The sequence below is a fragment of the Brienomyrus brachyistius genome, chromosome 16 (genome assembly GCF_023856365.1).
Source record: "Brienomyrus brachyistius isolate T26 chromosome 16, BBRACH_0.4, whole genome shotgun sequence".
NCBI classification, from domain to species: Eukaryota; Metazoa; Chordata; class Actinopteri; order Osteoglossiformes; family Mormyridae; genus Brienomyrus; species Brienomyrus brachyistius.
In genome coordinates this window covers 19,991,094-20,007,989 of record NC_064548.1, presented here as the reverse complement: position 1 = coordinate 20,007,989, position 16,896 = coordinate 19,991,094, and the positions used below count along the sequence as shown (strand labels likewise).

Below are 16,896 nucleotides of genomic sequence, written 5' to 3'. Positions count from 1 at the left end.
AGATTGTGTTACCTTCTGTGTTTTCTGGTCTCTCACTCATCAGACGGTCTGCAGAGAGAAGTAAACAGCATGACCCAAAAGCTTTTGGTTTCAGCCATCAGTCACCATGATGTACAATTGATTAAATAAAATTACTTTTCCAGTTTCATGTGTCCATATACTTATATATTTAACCTGTTAGTAAATCACAATTGTTATTGTGTATCTCCCTATTTGCAAAAGTCATTGGTGCCGATTTACAGGTCCCACAGTGAACAGGTACCCCACCCCACCCACAGGCCCCTCATGACCTATGTCCCATCTATGCCCCCTTCAGTCAGCGAACCAATACTGCATGGAGTTCCCTCTACCACACGAGAAGGGTCACTCCAGACTGATCATGGTGCGGCATGATGGCGGAAGGACGATTCATGTAGAAGCTCCAATAAATCAGGGTTTATTTAACAAACACAAATTGTGAATCAGAAAGTAAAGCAATGATGATACTAAAGGCAGGGAGAAACACAGGACAACTTCAGTAATTTAACAGGGAATGACTATCAGGAATAGAACTAGCCTCTACTAGCCAGAAGCTAGTACATACTACACACTAGCTTTATGTTCTGTTAACGTTCTTTTGTTGCAAAGCCAGGAACATACAGCTTGTGCACATTTCCCAGAAACATTTACTATTCTTCACTATTCCGGCGTAAAGAGATTGTGTTACCTTCTGTGTTTTCTGGTCTCTCACTCATCAGACGGTCTGCTGAGAGAAGTAAACAGCAAGACCCAAAAGCTTTTGGTTTCAGCCTCAGTCACCATGATGTACAATTGTTTAAATAAAATTACTTTTCCAGTTTCATGTGTCTATATACTTATATATTTAACCTGTTAGTAAATCACAATTGTTATTGTGTATCTCAGTATTTGCAAAAGTCATTGGTGCCGATTTACAGGTCCCACAGTGAACAGGTACCCCACCCCACCCACAGGCTCCGCATGACCTATGTCCCATGTATGCCCCCTTCAGTCAGCGAACCAATACTGCATGGAGTTCCCTCTACCACACGAGAAGGGTCACTCCAGACTGATCATGGTGCGGCATGATGGCGGAAGGACGATTCATGTAGAAGCTCCAATAAATCAGGGTTTATTTAACAAACACAAATTGTGAATCAGAAAGTAAAGCAATGATGATACTAAAGGCAGGGAGAAACACAGGAAGACTTCAGTAATTTAACAGGGAATGACTATCAGGAATGGAACTAGCCTCTACTAGCCAGAAGCTAGTACATACTACACACTAGCTTTATGTTCTGTTAACGTTCTTTTGTTGCAAAGCCAGGAACATACAGCTTGTGCACATTTCCCAGAAACATTTACTATTCTTCACTATTCCGGCGTAAAGAGATTGTGTTACCTTCTGTGTTTTCTGGTCTCTCACTCATCAGACGGTCTGCAGAGAGAAGTAAACAGCATGACCCAAAAGCTTTTGGTTTCAGCCATCAGTCACCATGATGTACAATTGATTAAATAAAATTACTTTTCCAGTTTCATGTGTCCATATACTTATATATTTAACCTGTTAGTAAATCACAATTGTTATTGTGTATCTCCCTATTTGCAAAAGTCATTGGTGCCGATTTACAGGTCCCACAGTGAACAGGTACCCCACCCCACCCACAGGCCCCTCATGACCTATGTCCCATCTATGCCCCCTTCAGTCAGCGAACCAATACTGCATGGAGTTCCCTCTACCACACGAGAAGGGTCACTCCAGACTGATCATGGTGCGGCATGATGGCGGAAGGACGATTCATGTAGAAGCTCCAATAAATCAGGGTTTATTTAACAAACACAAATTGTGAATCAGAAAGTAAAGCAATGATGATACTAAAGGCAGGGAGAAACACAGGACAACTTCAGTAATTTAACAGGGAATGACTATCAGGAATAGAACTAGCCTCTACTAGCCAGAAGCTAGTACATACTACACACTAGCTTTATGTTCTGTTAACGTTCTTTTGTTGCAAAGCCAGGAACATACAGCTTGTGCACATTTCCCAGAAACATTTACTATTCTTCACTATTCCGGCGTAAAGAGATTGTGTTACCTTCTGTGTTTTCTGGTCTCTCACTCATCAGACGGTCTGCTGAGAGAAGTAAACAGCAAGACCCAAAAGCTTTTGGTTTCAGCCTCAGTCACCATGATGTACAATTGTTTAAATAAAATTACTTTTCCAGTTTCATGTGTCTATATACTTATATATTTAACCTGTTAGTAAATCACAATTGTTATTGTGTATCTCAGTATTTGCAAAAGTCATTGGTGCCGATTTACAGGTCCCACAGTGAACAGGTACCCCACCCCACCCACAGGCTCCGCATGACCTATGTCCCATGTATGCCCCCTTCAGTCAGCGAACCAATACTGCATGGAGTTCCCTCTACCACACGAGAAGGGTCACTCCAGACTGATCATGGTGCGGCATGATGGCGGAAGGACGATTCATGTAGAAGCTCCAATAAATCAGGGTTTATTTAACAAACACAAATTGTGAATCAGAAAGTAAAGCAATGATGATACTAAAGGCAGGGAGAAACACAGGACAACTTCAGTAATTTAACAGGGAATGACTATCAGGAATGGAACTAGCCTCTACTAGCCAGAAGCTAGTACATACTACATACTAGCTTCATGTTCTGTTAACGTTCTTTTGTTGCAAAGCCAGGAACATACAGCTTGTGCACATTTCCCAGAAACATTTACTATTCTTCACTATTCCGGCGTAAAGAGATTGTGTTACCTTCTGTGTTGTCTGGTCTCTCACTCATCAGACGGTCTGCTGAGAGAAGTAAACAGCAAGACCCAAAAGCTTTTGGTTTCAGCCTCAGTCACCATGATGTACAATTGTTTAAATAAAATTACTTTTCCAGTTTCATGTGTCTATATACTTATATATTTAACCTGTTAGTAAATCACAATTGTTATTGTGTATCTCAGTATTTGCAAAAGTCATTGGTGCCGATTTACAGGTCCCACAGTGAACAGGTACCCCACCCCACCCACAGGCTCCGCATGACCTATGTCCCATCTATGCCCCCTTCAGTCAGCGAACCAATACTGCATGGAGTTCCCTCTACCACACGAGAAGGGTCACTCCAGACTGATCATGGTGCGGCATGATGGCGGAAGGCGATTCATGTAGAAGCTCCAATAAATCAGGGTTTATTTAACAAACACAAATTGTGAATCAGAAAGTAAAGCAATGATGATACTAAAGGCAGGGAGACACACAGGACGACTTCAGTAATTTAACAGGGAATGACTATCAGGAATGGAACTAGCCTCTACTAGCCAGAAGCTAGTACATAATACATACTAGCTTTATGTTCTGTTAACGTTCTTTTGTTGCAAAGCCAGGAACATAGTGCTTGTGCACATTTCCCAGAAACATTTACTATTCTTCACTATTCTGGCGTAAAGAGATTGTGTTACCTTCTGTGTTGTCTGGTCTCTCACTCATCAGACGGTCTGCTGAGAGAAGTAAACAGCAAGACCCAAAAGCTTTTGGTTTCAGCCTCAGTCACCATGATGTACAATTGTTTAAATAAAATTACTTTTCCAGTTTCATGTGTCTATATACTTATATATTTAACCTGTTAGTAAATCGCAATTATTATTGTGTATCTCCGTATTTGCAAAAGTCATTGGTGCCGATTTACAGGTCCCACAGTGAACAGGTACCCCACCCCACCCACAGGCTCCGCATGACCTATGTCCCATCTATGCCCCCTTCAGTCTGCAAACCAATACTGCATGGAGTTCCCTCTACCACACGAGAAGGGTCACTCCAGACTGATCATGGTGCGGCATGATGGCGGAAGGACGATTCATGTAGAAGCTCCAATAAATCAGGGTTTATTTAACAAACACAAATTGTGAATCAGAAAGTAAAGCAATGATGATACTAAAGGCAGGGAGAAACACAGGACAACTTCAGTAATTTAACAGGGAATGACTATCAGGAATGGAACTAGCCTCTACTAGCCAGAAGCTAGTACATACTACACACTAGCTTTATGTTCTGTTAACGTTCTTTTGTTGCAAAGCCAGGAACATACAGCTTGTGCACATTTCCCAGAAACATTTACTATTCTTCACTATTCCGGCGTAAAGAGATTGTGTTACCTTCTGTGTTGTCTGGTCTCTCATTCATCAGACGGACTGCTGAGAGAAGTAAACAGCATGACCCAAAAGCTTTTGGTTTCAGCCATCAGTCAGCATGATGTTCAATGGTTTAAATAAAATTACTTTTCCAGTTTCATGTGTCCATATACTTATATATTTAACCTGTTAGTAAATCACAATTGTTATTGTGTATCTCCCTATTTGCAAAAGTCATTGGTGCTGATTTACAGGTCCCACAGTGAACAGGTACCCCACCCCACCCACAGGCTCCTCATGACCTATGTCCCATCTATGCCCCCTTCAGTCAGCGAACCAATACTGCATGGAGTTCCCTCTACCACACGAGAAGTGTCACTCCAGACTGATCATGGTGCGGCATGATGGCAGAAGGACGATTCATGTAGAAGCTCCAATAAATCAGGGTTTATTTAACAAACACAAATTGCGAATCAGAAAGTAAAGCAATGATGATACTAAAGGCAGGGAGAAACACAGGAAGACTTCAGTAATTTAACAGGGAATGACTATCAGGAATGGAACTAGCCTCTACTAGCCAGAAGCTAGTACATACTACATACTAGCTTTATGTTCTGTTAATGTCCTTTTGTTGCAAAGCCAGGAACATACAGCTTGTGCACATTTCACAGAAACATTTACTATTCTTCACTATTCCGGCGTAAAGAGATTGTGTTACCTTCTGTGTTGTCTGGTCTCTCATTCATCAGACGGACTGCTGAGAGAAGTAAACAGCATGACCCAAAAGCTTTTGGTTTCAGCCATCAGTCAGCATGATGTTCAATTGTTTAAATAAAATTACTTTTCCAGTTTCATGTGTCCATATACTTATATATTTAACCTGTTAGTAAATCACAATTGTTATTGTGTATCTCCCTATTTGCAAAAGTCATTGGTGCTGATTTACAGGTCCCACAGTGAACAGGTACCCCACCCCACCCACAGGCTCCTCATGACCTATGTCCCATCTATGCCCCCTTCAGTCTGCGAACCAATACTGCATGGAGTTCCCTCTACCACACGAGAAGGGTCACTCCAGACTGATCATGGTGCGGCATGATGGCGGAAGGACGATTCATGTAGAAGCTCCAATAAATCAGGGTTTATTTAACAAACACAAATTGTGAATCAGAAAGTAAAGCAATGATGATACTAAAGGCAGGGAGAAACACAGGAAGACTTCAGTAATTTAACAGGGAATGACTATCAGGAATGGAACTAGCCTCTACTAGCCAGAAGCTAGTACATACTACATACTAGCTTTATGTTCTGTTAATGTTCTTTTGTTGCAAAGCCAGGAACATACAGCTTGTGCACATTTCCCAGAAACATTTACTATTCTTCACTATTCCGGCGTAAAAAGAGATTGTGTTACCTTCTGTGTTGTCTGGTCTCTCATTCATCAGATGGACTGCTGAGAGAAGTAAACAGCATGACCCAAAAGCTTTTGGTTTCAGCCTTCAGTCACCATGATGTACAGTTGTTTAAATAAAATTACTTTTCCAGTTTCATGTGTCTATATACTTATACATTTAACCTGTTAGTAAATCACAATTGTTATTGTGTATTATGTTTATTACAACTCAATTAAAGAGAAAATGATGATAAAATGTTTTTGCATTCTGTGTGGTGATTAGTTGGTGGAAGAATTCAGGAGTTTGAGATTCAGGAGCATCTTTAAGTGAATTTGCGTTTGGTTTCTGGTGCTCCTAGGCCCTGCTGTCAGCTTTTGTTTCGTCAATTGAAAGTGCTGCCCTCAGCTGTGAGCACTTAGCGAGGTACATCATCAATACGTCAGCTGTGCTCAAGAATCACTGTCGGCATCAGGCCTGTGAGAAGCACTTGTTGCGTGAAGATCCTTCTTGTATATAGACCAGCAAGTCTACCTACACAAGCCCACCGAGTGAGGATACAAGATGATGTTTTCACATACATTGGTAGCACGTCTTCCTCTCCCATTGCTTGTCTGATACGCGTTTTGAGTATATCCCTTTGGTTAACTCTCGGCGCTTCTCTTGCCATTGACACAGGGGGACACGCAACCCTCATAACCTCTGTTCCTGCTACTTCTGCCCTCATCTCCCTTAACGTCGGAGAGTGGAACTATCAGTCTGCTGTGAACAAGGCTGACGTAATTCCTGCCCTTGCTACAAATTTAGCACTTCACATCCTACCTGGAGAACTCCACCACTCCAGCTGCACTATCTGCACACTTCTTTCTCTCTCGGGGCTAGGTTGGGTCAGGCTGGGCTCGCTCTCTTCTCCTTGTAGCTACTTTTCATTTGAATACTACGCTCTTACCACCATCAACCCTGCCAAACTGCATACTGTTATTTATTGCCTACTAGGAAACTTCACTGAAGAAATGGATATGCTTCTGTCAACCCTCCCTGGTGACAGCTTGCCACTTGTCTTCCTCGGGCCCTTGATAGACCACAAGTTACTACCTTCCTCACCCTCCTGTCCTCATTTGGCCTGATTTGCTTCTGCATTCCTGGACACAAATTGGACTTCACCCTGACCCAGAAGTGTGACCCCTTTACACATTTCTGACCACTTTGTTCAGTTCACCTTGTCCCTTCCTACCCAGTCTTCAGTTCTCCAGTTAGGTTTCCCTAGGGGTTAACCATAGATAACCAGCTGTACTTTGCTGAGCACACTGCATAACAGTATGCAGACACTGCAAACTAGTTCCTACACAACATGCATTATTCTTCTTGCGAATACAAATATAACAGAAAGTTTGCACTAATGAGAAAAAAATACAATTTGTGTCATTGAAGCTGTTCTATAAACAAATTAAAAATAAAAATCCATTTACACCTACAAAAAGTTACCAATGGGGAAAAAAAATCATAAATGTATTTTAATAAACTGTAAAAAGTATATAAATTTTGCAAAGGATCACATTCCTTCCAAAGTTAAAAAAAAAAAAAAACATGACTTTTCTGAAAGTCATGGTTATTGTTGTAAGACACTCTATCGATAATAACCATTACGTACGTACATTTCGCCTACTGCTATGGACCAGGACATGAATTCAGTTAGTTTAAAACCATATCCACCAGTATGTTTGAATACAAATTAATGATCTTACCTTTTTTCTTGTAGCATAAAACAATTACACAACATACAGCTGCTACAAAAATTGCTGAAACAACACATAGGATGATTCGACCACGGCCACCTATGGAACAAATACAATTTTACTTTAGTACACACACACACCATATAGTACAATAAAACGAAAATATAAGAGTATTTCTGAGTGACTGACCTGGAAATAAATCCGATTCCTTGACAGGGTCACTCTCCGCCGAACTCACAGGGTTACTGATCACACACGTGTAGATTTTATCCAGCTTATCACTCTTCTGAACATGGAGTGTTGTGTTATCATCTGCTACCATCTTATTGTTCTCCTTCCAGGAGTACTTGGTATATGTGGTGTTCTCTCCCTCACAGACCAAAGTACACTGGTTATTGTCACAGGTTTTCCGGACACTGGGTTTGGACACTGGTTCTGTAGATCGGTGTAAAGACACCATTAAATGAAAAAAAAGCAAAACTCATTACTGAAACATGGATAAGTATACAGAATAAAACTGACCTAAAATAAATATCTTACTTACCAAGTACAATAACTAAAAAAAATGACTGAGCTGCAATTCCATTTATTTCAGGAGATAAATCCAGTTTTTCATTCAGCGTTAACTGCATAATTGTAAGCTCCCCAGTTGCAGAATTCAGTCGACACCTTAGTTCAGCAGAATTACATGTGGCATAATAATCAATCCCTGAAACTTTATCCCACTCTGCTGCCTTGTTCAGGCCGTTTTTCCATGTGATGCTGGTGATGGGCTGGACCACAGTGGGCTTCAGTGTAACTTCTCCTCCTACTCTTCCAAAGACTTCTTTGTCCTCCCTCCCTGTTTGAGTAGCAAACACATCATACAAGACGTTTACGCAAATGAAACAAGTATTCATATAAGGATCAAGTCAAAGCGTATCAAGCAGTACTCCGAGTGCCACAAAAAAATCTAATTTTAAAGTGAATATGTGAGGTAATGCTGGTCTGTCTCTCCACAACATTGGCAGGATTGGTCCTCTCCCCTCGGCTCCACCATACGCGCACATGACGGTCATCCATGGTAATGCAGAATGAGATTCATCACTGAGCATGGTAAGATGTCACTCGTCATCAGTCCATGCCTCCGGGTTACGGCGCCATTCAAAACGAAACCGTCTCTGTGCTGGTGTTAACGGCAGCCTACACATGGGACAGTGAACCTGTAGTCTGTCTGATGCCAGTCATTGAGACGCGTTGCGGAGTGACATAGGGTGTTGTAGAGTCCAATACCTGTGTCTGGATGGCAGGCGCAGAAATCATGGGGTTCTGTAATGCTTGTGGCACAATATCATGAGTCTGGTGACTAAACGTGCCAGCAAATCTAATCATTTACATACCCATCGCTGGTCTGCACGTTTACCAAATTATATTCAAATCGGAACATTACTTCTGGGTGCTTAATTTTTTTTTTACTGAGTGTAAGACTTATGCCCCCCGGTTTTCTTCCATCCATCCATCCATTTTCCAAACCGCTTATCCTATTGGGTCGCGGGGGGTCCGGAGCCTATCCCGGAATCAATGGGCACGAGGCAGGGAACAACCCAGGATGGGGGGCCAGCCCATCGCAGGGCACACTCACACACCATTCACTCACACATGCACACCTATGGGCAATTCAGCAACTCCAATTAGCCTCAGCATGTTTTTGGACTGTGGGGGGAAACCGGAGTACCCGGAGGAAACCCCACGACGACACGGGGAGAACATGCAAACTCCGCACACATGTGACCCAGGCGGAGACTCGAACCCGGGTCCCAGAGGTGTGAGGCAACAGTGCTAACCACTGCACCACCATGCCGCCCCCCGGTTTTCTTCATTGTTCCTTATTTTCTGACTACGAATTGTCGGGGGGGGGTCTGTATGAAGCGGAACAAACGTAACGCTACAGCCGAATACAGCAACTGGCGTTTCAAGGCGTGGCTGGAAATAGCATCTAGATAAATAAAAACGGCACTTTGGATATTCAGCGGACACATTGTAGTGTTAATCTACACACATTGTAGTGTTCATCGGTAATTTAAGTTATTACATCCATTCTTGATTAATTAGTCACAATATACGGAAATATACTTCCGGAAGTAACAGGCAAGGTCACTTGGTTCGAGTTTTTTAAGTACAGATTATACACATTATGGTATGAATCAGTAAATTAATATTTAATATGAATCGAAATTCAGTTAACAAAAATGAACAGAATCGGTAAACCGGATTTATTCCACTGTAAAACAGAAATATGGCACATAGCAACAGCATATTTCCCGTCTTATACTGTAGGTAATAACGAACTTACCCTCACAAAGATCTCCGATACAGCATACAAGAGCAGTTAAAGCGAGAGCCCGGAAATCCATTGTTTTTTTACTGTTCATAAATATATCTATCACTATGATATGATAATATATTTATCGCTATGAATACCTGATAATACCCAGGCTACATTTCATTCCGAACAGAAACTGAAAATGAATGACCTACAATTCTATGACGTAATTCCGGTGGCGGGTGCATTGGGGGACAATATATAGTGTTGCCAATTTAGCGATCTAGCACTAGAGACTTTTCAGACCCCTTCAGAGACATTTCTTTTTTTCTCAAAAAGCGCCTAGCGTCATTTTTCACAAACCTTAGCTGAACTGCCCTGTTACTACGCCCGGCCCCGCCCCGCTGATTATTCTGACAGTCAGCCGTGAAAAATGTATGATCTGCGCATGTGCAAACCAACTGACCATTCAGAAACCTCTCTTATTTGTTCTCACCCAATCACAAAGCAAGTGACCTTTCAGACAACGGATTTCCTATGTTGAAGCGGAATATTAACACAGATCTTTCTAGAAGCCATACAAGCAGATCTGCGCTTTGGTACACAAGCTGGCTCTTTCACCTTAAATCTGCATTATTTTGATAGCTCCGGGTGGGTTTTATTTCTTTCTTAAGAAAAACACTTCTACCATTTATTGTCTAGGTTTAAGGGTTGGAGTATTTCTTATTTCTTTTTAATCTTCTGTTTTTCATCCTTTTGATACTTATTCCTCCTTCCTCTGCCTAAGGACTATTTTCTTAAGGGTTCGGATTTTTTTTCTCTCGTTCTCCAAGTGCTAACCTCAGCCAGGGCAGTTCTCTCCTTCCTTGATCAGTGTGGCCTCAAGAAGGAGAACCTGCTGGGCGTTGGCACAGACAATGCATCAGTGATGACAGGACCATACCATGGTGTTTGCAGAATTCTTAAAGAAGAAATAAAACATTTTGTTCTTATCTGTTGTGTATGTCACTCTTTACAAATAGCAGTCAGCTGTGCCTCAAAAACCACACTGCATACTGTAGTAGTGTAGAGTTTCTGGTCAGGAAAACATACAATTGGTGCTCCATTTTGCCTAAAAGAAAGGAAGTGTACAGGGCACTACATGAAACCATTAAAATGTAGGGAGAGGATATTAGAAAGAACCAGAGTCTATGCCACACGCTGGCTTTCAGGAGAGCTGCTGTATCAATCACTATCAATCAGTGGGAGGAATTGAAATTACATTTCAGCCTGACCATGACAAGCCAACACTGTTACATGGCAGATGTTTTACACTCAATGTACGCTGACCCACAGAACCCCCTGTACCTTACTTACCTGAAGTCAATCCTTGGTCAGGTACAGAGCAGGGTCAAGGCCTCTGAGTGGGAACAAACAGACCTGCTCAAGCTCCTGGACTGTCTGATTAGACTCATAAGAGCTGTCTACAGCAGGGTCCTTCATCCTATGGCCACAATCGACATGGCGAAAGACCCAATAGATAAGCACATCTCACCTAAGCCATATCTTGGCTATGCCTTTGAGGCCAAGGGAGCCCAGCTTAACATCCCCCCTGAGGATGAGGACTGTGTGCAATGGAGATGCATTAGTTACCCCATTGCCATTGCCAATGAACTTGGGCCAAGGCTCCCAGACAGCATGGAAGTTCTCCAAAACACGTCCCCGTTATAATGCTTACAGTGTTTATACTGTCGTGCCGGAGTTGCACAAAGCAGTTTGAATTTGCAACTTGCATACTGCACATCTGTAATATCTGTCTAGATCTGTTTCATACTTTAAACGTTACATTTTTTTAGAAATCCTATTATTCTCTATATCTTGACTATACTTGTATTCTTGGGTTTTTCTTAAAATTATTTAAAGAGTTAAGCTCTGTACCTGTACTGTATAACTATGCACGAGACAATTAAAGAATCTTGAATCTGTTCAGTGTAGGTGAGACTTTAAAATAAAATAAGAGCCTGGATGACATGGCTAAGCTAATTATCCTTTTAGGATGCTGTCTAACAACTGACCTCATCATCAGTCAGTGGAGGTCTGTTCTCATTCAGTGATGGGAGAAGCCAACACCATTGGATACTGGGCTGGGGTAAAAAGGTATAGGGATGCAGCAGGCATAATCCCATTTGAAGAGTTGGCGTCCACAGCAGTTGCAGTTCCTTCTCTCCCTCACTCAAATGCAGCAGTAGAAAGACTGTTCAGCAAACTAAGAAATCGCATGTCTCTTCAAACACTGAGCTCCATTCTATACAGCAGGTATTTGTTTAAGGCTGGCTAGAGAAGCATGATGTGAGCATAGATTCCCAGATAAGGTGCTCCATCTCTTTGGCACTTCTGTTGCCTTTTCCTTCAGATCAAATACTTGCCCAGGTCCCAGTAATTTGTCACCCAGCCCTGCTCCAGAGGGGGAAAGTACTGAGAGTGTTGATCTGGAGGGTGTGGAGCTCTGTCTAAGGGCACTCAATGATCGAGATTAGAAACCAGAGCAAATAACCAATTGTAGTTTTGTTCTTTTTTTGTAAATATGGCCATAGTTCATGTGTATGACCATTAAAATAAGACCTAAAATAAAGTGGCAGCAAAAACCTGACATAGAGCATGCAATTTCCTATTGATTTATTAACAGTTAATAATATTTTTAAATATATAATATAAATATATATATATAAATATGTAAAAGCTAAATATATTTAGCTTTTTTTATCCATTTTATTTTTGTTTTTTTTTTATTTTTTATAAATTTGCTGGTCAGTGGTTATTGTTGACACATCACAGCACAATGACGAAATGTATCTTCTGCATTTAACCCATCTATGACACAGCAGGGGGCAGCTAATTCAGCACCCGGGGAGCAGTGCTTGGGGGTGGTACCTTGCTCAGGGTACCTCAGTGGTGCCTTGCTGCTTGGGAATTTGAACCAGCAATCTTTCAAGTACAAGTGGAATTACATGGTATATACATGAGTTCGCCACATATGCTGTATGGTTCTTTTTTCAGGACATTCTGGGCTACTCAGATATGTCATAATTTGATGTGTGAATGTTGACCCAGTCTTAAGATCATCCATCTTATGAGGAAAAAAACTACTAGCGCCTGTTGAAATTTCTCAATATTTAGTCTCATGCACTATAAAAGTTTACAGGCACTACAAACATAATCTTATAAATGTTGAGATTAGACTCTCTGTGACGTGGGAATGCAGGGGTTCCATTGGGGACCATTCTATGGCTCAGCATTATGAAGGAATATGTGGTTAGTGCCAGGAAATTTTATTATTGTTTTCAGGATAAGGAAGATGATGATATGATTGCACGCCCCTCTGGTGGAATGTTACGGATATACAGTGGAATAGCATTAAACCTAAAAAACCCAGTGCTAAGGCGTTTCTTCATACTCCAAATAGCACATCTGCCAACTTCTATCATACCCTGTTTAAAGACACAATATGTTCTCCTATTGTCATTTACATACACCAGCCATGTGTCAACCTCAAACATTAAACTTCATATGTTAGTGCCATACATGGTCAGAGACGGTCAGTTACTGAGTAACTCAGGAACCACATACTGAGTAACTATAACATCAACCATCATGTAAACTTTGGAAGTTAAAAGGCCCTCGAACTCAATTTGATTCTGTGAAAATTTAAGAAAACTGAACTACAAAGAACAAAAAACAAGGATTCCCCTAATAATAAACATAAGAAATAAATGAACAATATTTACAAATTTACATTGTCTTGCAATTTACATTTTGACCACTGTTTGGTAAATTCATTTGCTTTCGTTTTTGGTTATCCCTTATGTGTCCTCATCTGCGGCTTGGTCACACCTGCAGAGAAACAATGAGAGATCACTGTTTGCTATTTTTCACCATTATGGATTCATGTTTGTCCTTCTCTGCCTTTTTCATGGTGTCTCCTCACCATAACTACTCCCCTTTGTGGTCCATGTTTAGTTTTCATGTCAAACCTTTGCATGACTGGTTCAGTTGTTCCTTGAGTGTCTGTATTACTCACTGTAGATTCTTTCATATACTGTAGGTACTATCTGACACCCTGTTACATGCCGCAGAACTTTAATAACCTGCATGGACCCACAGAGATGTGCATTGCTAAAAGGATATTGGCAGGAGCCTGGTCTCATCTGTGTTACGAGATGTTCCTGGTGTTTGGAATAAGCGTTTTGATCTGTTTTATGTTTTTTAATCTTGTGACTTTTTCATGACTAATATGTTCTGCTACAAGGGGGTAGTGTGGCTCAGCAGGTCAGAACTCTGTGCTTGTGATCAGACGGTTACTGGTTCAAATCCCATGATCAGAATGTCCATGTTGGGCCCATAACCCCAAATACTGAGAATAGTTTACGGTAAATTTTCCAACTGTACATCACTTTGGATAAAAAAATTCTGTTAAATAAATAAATTTAAATTAAGTTCCATTTCAACTTCATAAATATGGAATTTCAGGTGAATACAAAAGAATAAACAGAGAGGTGTGACTCTGTGATCGGTAGGTCACTGTTTCAAATCCCATAGCTGGCAGAGTGATTAAAAGTTATGTCCAGCAGGGGGCAGTAAGAGAAAATATCATGGTCAGGAAAGAGACAATTCCTCTTCCGCTCGACATTCACCCTTAAAGCATAAAAATATGATGTGAAAATGGTAAACTGAAGAACTACAGTATAGTTATGAAGAAGTTCTTTATCTCAATTGTGACAATGTAGAATAGTACATATTAAACAGTCTATATGAAACAGCCAATACTGCCCCCTATATGTTTGGTGGTATTACATCTCATGTGTAATGTTGTTTCCTCAGGAGCTGCACAAAGGACGTGCAGAATGACTGCAGGATACGCCTGGCAGCCATGATGCGTAAGCGAATGCACTGCGAGCGTCGAGTATAAATGGACCTTTAGGCTCTTAAACTGCTCGAGGGACACTGTCAGGACTCCCCTCTGATCCTCACTCGTATGTGGCTTTGGACAAAAGTGTCTGTTAAATAAAAGTGCAGTGGGTCTGCGGTGATGCTTACCTGTATGTCAGAGTGACTCACACTAAGGTCCAAACTCCATCTCAACATGCTCTCCATTATTGTCTTCAAATTTACCAGTATCTGAAACATTAAATACTCTGATAAACTTCGGTTTTGCTTGACAAACATCCCTTGTCTGCTACAATGAAAAAATGGCTCTAGCTATATTTTCTGAACACAAAAACCCCCAAAGAAACAGGACAGTTGCAAAGCAGTAGAAAATCTCTATAAGATCAAAATTAAAACAAGTTTGTAAAAACTTTGTAACTCTGATTCCAAAGACTGCAGACACAATAGCCAGCCATTATAACAGACAGACTTAAGAGCACAGAACTCCAAACCAGCCTTATTAATAGCCATCAAAAACTTAAAAACTAATAAGTTACTCTCCGAATTCTATAAACTTATTTCAGTCCAATGCAACAATACACCATACAACTGAAAAAGGGAACGGATCTGGCATCTTAAAATAATGATATTAGGATACAACTCTGTAGAATCACCTTTTCAGTTAGTAAAAGTACAAATTTACAAGTAATTCCGTATGAGGTAAATTACGGAGTACACCAAAGCAAGCAGAAAATGTACCAGATTTAAAACCTAAAGCTCACACATTCAATGTACAGAAAACACCAAAACTGACCTTCATGCCTGCATGGCCTTATTCCACTCAGCTTTTCCGGAAAGCAGCCACTGACCCCTTATCATTTCACATAAACTGCAGCCGTCTACCATTCCATCACTCTGCAAAACTGGTGACCTCACAGCCATGAATCTTCCTTCCCCAAATACTCGGTGCACATAATCAAAGCACCGACAACATTTAACAATATCCTTCAGTCCAACAGTACACTATTGTAATACTAATAACAAGGGTCCGGTCAACAGCTGTGATCAACCATTATAAACAGTGGTGTGAATAACCATGGAAACTAAATCATACCAGCTAGGACCCTTTATTTATGTACTTTTATATATTAAAATGTTCAACTAAAACATGTTGAAGTCATGTTATATTTCCCAGACAAATACTAACAGTAGTTGTACAGGAATGAAAAAACAGGTCATATACCCTGATAACGGAAACTTGTTTGAAAGCTCATCATCATCATCATCATCATCATCTAAACAGTTTAATCAGAATCCATAAAAAGGGTAGAACTGATAAGAATATATAAAAACAATAGGGATTCAGCACCGGTCGTGCTTGGGCCCGTAACAAGCATGAAAAACAAGCAGCTAAACTATATAAATGAAATTTAAAAAACAAACGATAAAAGAAAAACTTAGATAAAATGAGGGAGTGCAAATCAGGACAAGCAAAGCCAGGAACATACAGCTTTGCACATTTCCCAGAAACATTTACTATTCTTCACTATTCCGGCGTAATAAAATTCTGTTAAATAAATAAATTTAAATTAAGTTCCATTTCAACTTCATAAATATGGAATTTCAGGTGAATACAAAAGAATAAACAGAGAGGTGTGACTCTGTGATCGGTAGGTCACTGTTTCAAATCCCATAGCTGGCAGAGTGATTAAAAGTTATGTCCAGCAGGGGGCAGTAAGAAAATATCATGGTCAGGAAAGAGACAATCCCTCTTCCGCTCGACATTCACCCTTAAAGCATAAAAATATAATGTGAAAATGGTAAACTGAAGAACTACAGGATAGTTATGAAGAAGTTCTTTATCTCAATTGTGACAATGTAGAATAGTACATATTAAACAGTCTATATGAAACAGCCAATACTGCCCCCTATATGTTTGGTGGTATTACATCTCATGTGTAATGTTGTTTCCTCAGGAGCTGCACAAAGGACGTGCAGAATGACTGCAGGATACGCCTGGCAGCCATGATGCGTAAGCGAATGCACTGCGAGCGTCGAGTATAAATGGACCTTTAGGCTCTTAAACTGCTCGAGGGACACTGTCAGGAATCCCCTCTGATCCTCACTCGTATGTGGCTTTGGACAAAAGTGTCTGTTAAATAAAAGTGCAGTGGGTCTGCGGTGATGCTTACCTGTATGTCAGAGTGACTCACACTAAGGTCCAAACTCCATCTCAACATGCTCTCCATTATTGTCTTCAAATTTACCAGTATCTGAAACATTAAAATACTCTGATAAACTTCGGTTTTGCTTGACAAACATCCCTTGTCTGCTACAATGAAAAAATGGCTCTAGCTATATTTTCTGAACACAAAAACCCCCAAAGAAACAGGACAGTTGCAAAGCAGTAGAAAATCT

General features: G+C 40.7%; 1 protein-coding gene across 50 annotated transcripts in view; it reads right to left on the bottom strand.

The window, feature by feature from the left end:
• Window positions 1-16,896, bottom strand: part of LOC125709420 (uncharacterized) — a 57,198-nt gene that overhangs the window by 6,179 nt on the left and 34,123 nt on the right. For 10 of the 50 annotated variants that reach the window (XM_048977844.1, XM_048977839.1, XM_048977806.1 and 7 more), the window contains 11 exons: window positions 7,464-7,709; window positions 7,284-7,373; window positions 5,562-5,600; window positions 4,866-4,904; window positions 4,172-4,210; window positions 3,479-3,517; window positions 2,787-2,825; window positions 2,094-2,132; window positions 1,400-1,435; window positions 708-745; window positions 13-52 (listed from right to left, as the gene is read on the bottom strand). In XM_048977844.1, the coding sequence (XP_048833801.1) occupies window positions 13-52; window positions 708-745; window positions 1,400-1,435; window positions 2,094-2,132; window positions 2,787-2,825; window positions 3,479-3,517; window positions 4,172-4,210; window positions 4,866-4,904; window positions 5,562-5,600; window positions 7,284-7,373; window positions 7,464-7,709 (684 nt within the window). Of the gene's footprint in view, window positions 1-12; window positions 53-706; window positions 746-1,399; window positions 1,436-2,093; window positions 2,133-2,786; window positions 2,826-3,478; window positions 3,518-4,171; window positions 4,211-4,865; window positions 4,905-5,561; window positions 5,601-7,283; window positions 7,374-7,463; window positions 7,710-16,896 lie in introns of all 50 variants that reach the window. The other 40 variants (XM_048977837.1, XM_048977841.1, XM_048977840.1 and 37 more) reach the window with 27 other exon arrangements.